Genomic DNA, 6966 nt, shown 5'->3' with positions numbered 1-6966 from the left:
TCCATAACGTTTCCCACAGTGATTTCTGTTGGCAATGTTATTTTCCTAACAAAACTCTGTTCTCTGGGTTGACATGAAATCACATATTTGTCCTGTTCTTAAAAATAAATCCATAAAGACAAATACACAGGCATACGTTTTGAAAGACTGGTTCTACATGTCCCCACCACTTTTGGCCTGCCGGGGACACTCCCCACCAATAATTTGCACGCTTATTTTTATTTCCGTTCATTTAATTTAGCCAACAGATACTGGAGGCGGGTGCAGTTGTCTGACTTCAAAGCTTTTTCAGTCTGCCTTTTTTCATTCTCTCCTGCTGCTGCTGAGTCCCACCTACCTGGTGTAATATCACTGTTTCTGTCCAGAACCGTGTAGGTAAGACTCCTTACTCTATGGCCCTGGATCTGGCATTTTATAGATATAATATGATTGATTGAGGTTCTTCACTGTGTACATAGTATAGATGAGACAACACATAGTAGCGGTAAATTTAAACAGGCAGCTTCTTAGCATTTTATTTTGAAATAAGGAGATGAGCTGGTTAAGATGCCACAAAAAAAGCCGGTAGACATACAGAGCTTTTTCAGAAAAAAAACAAACACTGAACAGCAACAGTGTTTATGCTAGACATGTTAGTATTATAAGGATTTAAATTTGACAGAACGTACATTTAAATGTTGAGCTCCTCTTCTGTACCAACCAGCTCAGATGCAGAGCCAGAATCACAGCTGAATTAAAATTAAAATCTAAGAGACCTACATGTCTCGAAGCACAAACTATGCAGTAAAATCAGTGAATTAACCATTTAAAAAAAACTGTCAATACCCAGACATTGATAAAGACAAAACTCAAAAATTGATTTTGCTGCTTGTAATAATCACTGGTACATCAGAAAGAGAAGCTATCCATCTTTCTATGGGAGTGATAGGCACTGGATTGCTAATAGGCCGTTGGTAGTATGAACTCACCAGCCGCCATATTGGTACTCCCTTTTTAGACCAGTTGGAATGTAAACAATATGTGCGCTACAGCATAGAAAGAACAACGATGATTTTCTCATTTTCAGGGGGGCTTAACCTCTTACACCCTAAGGGGGTATAAATAAATTTCTGCCTGACAAAAACACACAAAAGTAAATAACTTATAGCCTCAAAGCTATTAGATTTAAGAAGAAACTTTTGGTACGTCTGTAAAGGTAAGATGTCATAGAATGGTTTTCTGGTGTCAGCACCATTGTAGCTTTGACCCTGCCTGAAATATTAGGGACAAAATACAAAATATTTTGCATTTTTTGAACCTCGCTAAAATTTTCTTTGAAATAAACATTGCAAAACACTAATAAAATATTATTTATAGCACAAAAAAGTAGTACAGACTTTCAAATCTAAATGTTGTGTAAAAATATACAAAATGTGGACTCAATCAGATGAATCATATTTATTTTAGAATGGTATTAGTGAGAAATTTCTTAGGCGGAGAGGCCATTTTGGCACATTTATCCATAAAGGTCACCAAACTGTGCCAAATATGTTTTTTACATCAATACTGGGGGTTTGGTAAAACTACGAGGTCATGTAGCAGCTGGACCCGCCGGTGGGTCCGTAGGGTTCAAGGGGTTAAGACCTTTAAAATAAAGATAAAGCCATCACTTTGACACACACTTGCTGTTTAGCATAAGTAGATTGCTGTAATTTATGGTAAGAAATAGGCACATCACAATGCATATTCCATATGAAGTCAAGGATGTCTATAAATGTACTATATTGTATTATACAAATCCATTTTAGTGTGTTAATGGATCCCAATAACACTATAGTCAGATATTAAGAATATTACAAACGCACTCACACTATATGATGAAGTGCCAAAAGTGCTAAATTGATGATGTACATCAATGTACATGTATTGATTACATTGTTATGGAAATTACATAGTAATTACAACATTAATTGTGAAACTGGGAAGTACAGTACCAAGATGGTGGCAGGTGACTTCAGTTTTTTTCGGTCTATCAGCAGTCCAGTGAATAAATAGAGGTCAGTGGTTTTTGTTCCTCACAGGAGAAATATGGTACTCTCCCTTCAGCGCTTATGATCGTGATTGGTCTGCTACCAAAAAACCCGTCTTTTTAGATGTGCATGTAAACAGATCGTGATCAATTCAAGCTGGATTGAGTTAGCAGGTTGATAACCAGTGTCGTGGTACTGCTGATCTGGATTACCATTGTTGAGGATTGGGTAAAACGGATAGACTGGAAGTAATTAAGCTACGTTGAGCTGGCTTCATGGGATGGGCCTCTGGCTTCCAAACTAAGTCAGTGTTATGAAAGATGCCCAAGTATTTGACCTCCTTTTTTACGTTTAAAATTTTATACAGCAGAATTTCAGTTATCTGATGGAGAAAACTACAAAAAAAATCTTAATCATCTTTATAATTTTAACAAAATACTGTATTTATCTCATTTTGTGTGTAAGTGTAATCTTTGTAAATAATCAAACCTGAAATCATGTTTTTACAAATTACTGCTGCTATCTATTTGATACTTTGCCCTAATATGTTTTGTATTAAGAAAATTGATATTTTAAATCAATTTTTATTAATTTTAATAAATGCAACTCCTTCACTATAAAAGCATAATATAACAACTGTCTTCTAACCTGTTTAACAATGTTTCCATCTCTTCCTCTCAGTCCAGCAAACAATCTACTTTAACACTCCGCTGTTGGTTAAAAGGGGAAGTTAGGCTCATATCACTTCCTTTCTTCCTCTCAGTGAGGTTAAAAACATGAACATTGCAGCTCTTTATTTGGTCAGCGTATTCAGAAGTTCTCCTCTGATCACTAACAGGACACTCTTCAGGCTGTTTAGAGCTAAATTTAAACATTAAATTCTGGATAAAATAATCCTGCATCTGAGGGCAGCTGAGTGAACCAGAGAGCAGAGATGAAGGCCGTCGTTGGAGTCTTACTGATTTTGCTCCGAGTCTCTCATGGTGAGGTTTTTATCTATTTTTACCCAGCACCACATTCATTCCTTTCCATTTAAATACCGGTAATATGTTTTAAAATGTTGATGTTTAAGTTTCTTTTCAACTGACAGTTTTGAAAACTAAGTTTCTTTGAGGGTGTAACATCTGAAAAGAAAAAGAAATAATAATAATAAAAAGAAAATCCAAACCTCTAATAGGATTGAAGTGTCCTATGACCATTCAGGCTAGTTTGATTTGCTTTCTTTATTATTATATAATGAGTACAGCTTAAATTGTTTGAATAAATAAATAAACATTACAGTTGATTTACAAAAAATATATTAATATATTTTAATTTCTTTCTTAGTTTTTCATCCTCTTACATTTCATGTAAAGTTTAAATTAAAACCGTTAACATAAAAGACAAATCAATTTAACATTACATTAAATATTTGTTGGACTAAAGATCCAGTGTTGAAATGTTAAAGGCTGTTCATTTTGTTAATTTATGTTTTTGAAGAAAACATAAATTATAAGGTTTCAGCATTTGTTGTATTCACGATTATTTTAAACTGAAATGAATGTGGGCGTTTTTGGACTCTGCAAAGAAAAAAGAAATTTGACAGATTTAGCTATAACTCCCTTCTGATTGGCTTTTAAACAGGATTATTCATCTTAGTTAAATCCTAATCAGCTATGAAGAAATGTGTATTTTTTTCTCTCCATATAGCAGTAATGAGCTGAGCAGCACCTTTAGTTTAATTTACTGCAGTTTTTTGAAACAATTTGAGTTTTGGGCACAGAAACAGATTCTTGAATCTGAAATGGTAAATGACCTGTACTTATATAGCGCTTTTTTTCAAGTCAGGAGACTTGACCAAAGCGTTTTACATTACATTCAGTCATTCATCCATTCACGCACGCATTCACGAAATAAATAATCACAATTCTGTAAATCACTATCTCATTCTGTTTTAAGTTAAAGTGCCGCTGCTTGAAGCTCTTTGCTGTTTTTCCATCACAGCTGTGTTTCATGCTCAGCTGTTGGACAATAAATGGTTAAAGTCACTGTGATGTCAGGCAAATACAAATATTAGTGATAGTGGACAAAAGAAGCCCATGATTTGTTAAGGATTAAGTACGTTATTTATTTTCATTGAAGATAATGATTAATATTATTCTTTAAGGTGCAGCTGTTTCCTGTGATGGCCGACAAGATGGAGCTCAGTATTATGGAGCTTTGGGAGGATCAGTGGAGCTTCCACTGGAGAGTGACGTCTCACAATTACGCAGTGTTGAATTAACAAAGAATGGCAGTGTATTTAAGGGGTATACCAACAAACCTATAGTAAGCTTGGAGAACGGAAAAATTCTCTTTTATTCAAATAATGGATCATTTAGGATCAATGACCTGAAGATGAGTGACAGCGGTGAATATCAACTTAAAATGTTTGGTGGAGATGGGAAGGAAACAAGATCTAGAACTTTGCAGCTCTGTGTTCAAGGTAATCCACTGTTTATCTTCTACCTTTTTACATTTTCTGCTCTTTGTTTTGTTTCCACCACTTTAAATGTTGTAGAAAACATGGTACTGACACTAGATACAGACATCTTTCAACAGCCTTCAATATAAATTCTGTATCTTTCCCGTTTTCTATCAAAAGGTTAAAAAGATATTTCTTGTAATCAATGTGTTTTTCTCTCTCAGCTCCTGTGTCGTCTGTAAAGCTGGTCCATCAATGTTGGCCCCCGGGACAGATAAAGGTGTCCTGTCTCTCTGAAGGGGACAGTCCTCAGTACAGCTGGACTCTGGATGGAAAAACACCGACAGACTCTGAACTTCTCTCTGGAAATAATCAGACTAAAATCATTGTTCTAAAACCAAATATCTCAGGGCTTCTTTTCTGCTCAGTCAGGAATCAAGTCAGTTCATCCTCCAACGAGATCAACATTCCTGACTGTGGTGAGTGAGAAAAATATGATAAACTAGTTGATGGTTACAATCCTACATGACATATTGTCCTGTTTGCTTCTAGGCTTCCTATTTATTAACTGCACCGTCAATGGGACAACAATAGCTAAATGGGTGTATAAAGAAAATAACACCCTGTGTGTTGAACCAACAACTGGCCCTCCAACAGTTAAACATAGTAGTGTGGGTAAGGAGACACAGACAATTTCCTTACCTCATAATCCTGACAGCAATGATCAACCTTGGTACATTAGTAAGTGAAAATTAAACTCTGATGTGGTTGTTTGTGAATAATACCCTTTTCCATTTTTTAAGTCTTCATAAATCCTGTAGAGTAACTCTGGCCTTAAAGATCTGTGCTTGTCTGATATTTACTTGTTTTTAAACAGGGCTATTGCCAATAATAGCTGGCGTTCTCACAACATTGGTAATTATCTTGGTGGTCTGCATCGCATTCATCTGTTACTTCAAGAAAAAGAAAAGCCCCAGAGGTAAACAGTACAGCTTTCTACTTGGTTATTGATTCAAGAACAGACCTTATAATTCATCAGCTTTACAATTTTTTTGCTTTTCAGCGGTGGAGGAAGATGACCAGGAACTGACCTATGCTGATGTAAGGGTTGTGAAAAATCAGGGAAAGAAAGTGGAGCTAAGTGCGGACGTTGATGTGGAGTACGGCCAGGTCAAGTTTTCAAAGAGACAGAGACCAGAGCGGGCTAACCCAATAGTCGAGGATACTTTATATGCACAAGTAAACAAAGGAAGGTGATTTAAAATGTCCAACAAGCCTATTTCTGCATGTTACCTAAAAGACTTTTCTTGGATTACCTGTTAAAAATACAAGTCAGGAGCTTTTTAATGGAGGCATGGGCAGCTGTCTCGCCTTCCACACAGTCTGGGCCTCAAATTCCCCACCTTATATCCTCTTTCTGTCTTTTACACCGATGAATGAAGGACAGTATTACCACAAAAAAAAAAAAAAACTTTAACAGAGTGACTTATTATACCTGAAGCTGCTTTTTTGTCAAAGCATTGATTAATTTGTGTTTGAACTCATCATAAAAGCGATGCCTGCTTCTTTATGATGAAAGTTTTTGAGCTACAACATGTAAAAAAAAAACACTTGAAATTAAATTTTTTCAGTTGTTTTTATTTTGAAATTGTATTTACATTAGTAAATTATTGTTACATCAACACATTAAAATATCTTTATGTAATACTTTTTAATTTAATACCTGTTTGATAAATAGTACTTGTAAATAATACTATATTACCAAAGCGACTCATTTTGTGTTTATGTATATCTGACTGTATACTTTCAACCATATAAAAAAAAACTATATCTGCATAATATACTCTTCATTGTCTGTACAGTACTAAAATAAAATATCTTTGGCCAAAATCAGCCATACATTTGCAGCTTGTGAGCGACTCTGTGATCATATCTCCATTTGGTATCACAGTAGACGAAGAAAAGAGAGAAATACTTGGTCTCCTGGGAAGTTTTGTATGTAAGTCTCCATGACGTAAGATCTTTAACGCAATGATACTTCAAATTATGGTGAATACTAAACTGTTTTACCTACGCTGTCCTACACTACATAAGAAACCAATGTAATCTATTTTATCTAATTATTGTTTTAGTTTAGTTTTACTCTATTTAGCAGAATAACTGTCTGATGAAACACAGGTTTCCATCTTTCACACACAAGCAAACACCCTCCTACACATACAGGTGCTGGTCATAAAATTAGAATATCATGAAAAAGTAGATTGATTTCAGTAATTCCATTTAAAAAGTGAAACTTGTATATTATATTCATACATTACATACAAACTCATATATTTCAGATGTTTATTTTGTTTAATTTTGATGATTACAAATGACAACAAATGAAAATCTCAAATTCATCATATCAGAAAATTAGAATATTACTGAAGACCAATAAAAACAAAGGATTTATAGAAATGTTGGCCAACTGAAAAGTATGAACATGAAAAGTATGAGCATGTACAGCACTCAGTA

At 34.8% G+C, this 6966-nt stretch overlaps 1 protein-coding gene across 1 annotated transcript; it reads left to right on the top strand.

Moving 5' to 3' along the window:
* The first annotated feature begins 4415 nt into the window (after positions 1-4415).
* Positions 4416-5923, top strand: LOC119777933. Its single transcript, XM_038276944.1, has 5 exons — positions 4416-4473; positions 4677-4931; positions 5005-5127; positions 5330-5431; positions 5516-5923. The coding sequence occupies exons 1-5, from the start codon at positions 4416-4418 to the stop codon at positions 5707-5709; spliced, it is 732 nt and encodes a 243-aa protein (XP_038132872.1). The 3' UTR covers positions 5710-5923.
* The last annotated feature ends 1043 nt before the right edge of the window (positions 5924-6966 follow it).

This window comes from Cyprinodon tularosa, unplaced genomic scaffold (assembly GCF_016077235.1).
Source record: "Cyprinodon tularosa strain WSP-4 unplaced genomic scaffold, ASM1607723v1 ctg129, whole genome shotgun sequence".
In the NCBI taxonomy this organism is placed as follows: Eukaryota; Metazoa; Chordata; class Actinopteri; order Cyprinodontiformes; family Cyprinodontidae; genus Cyprinodon; species Cyprinodon tularosa.
This window is presented reverse-complemented; position numbering and strand designations above follow the sequence as displayed.

Bases quoted from the DNA above. Each gene is read 5' to 3' on its own strand.
- LOC119777933 (XM_038276944.1), top strand. From the start codon at position 4,416: ATGTTTGGTGGAGATGGGAAGGAAACAAGATCTAGAACTTTGCAGCTC. The intron at 4,474-4,676 runs GTAATCCACTGT...TTTCTCTCTCAG, and splicing joins TTTGCAGCTCTGTGTTCAAG to CTCCTGTGTCGTCTGTAAAG. The intron at 5,128-5,329 runs GTAAGGAGACAC...GTTTTTAAACAG, and splicing joins AGTTAAACATAGTAGTGTGG to GGCTATTGCCAATAATAGCT.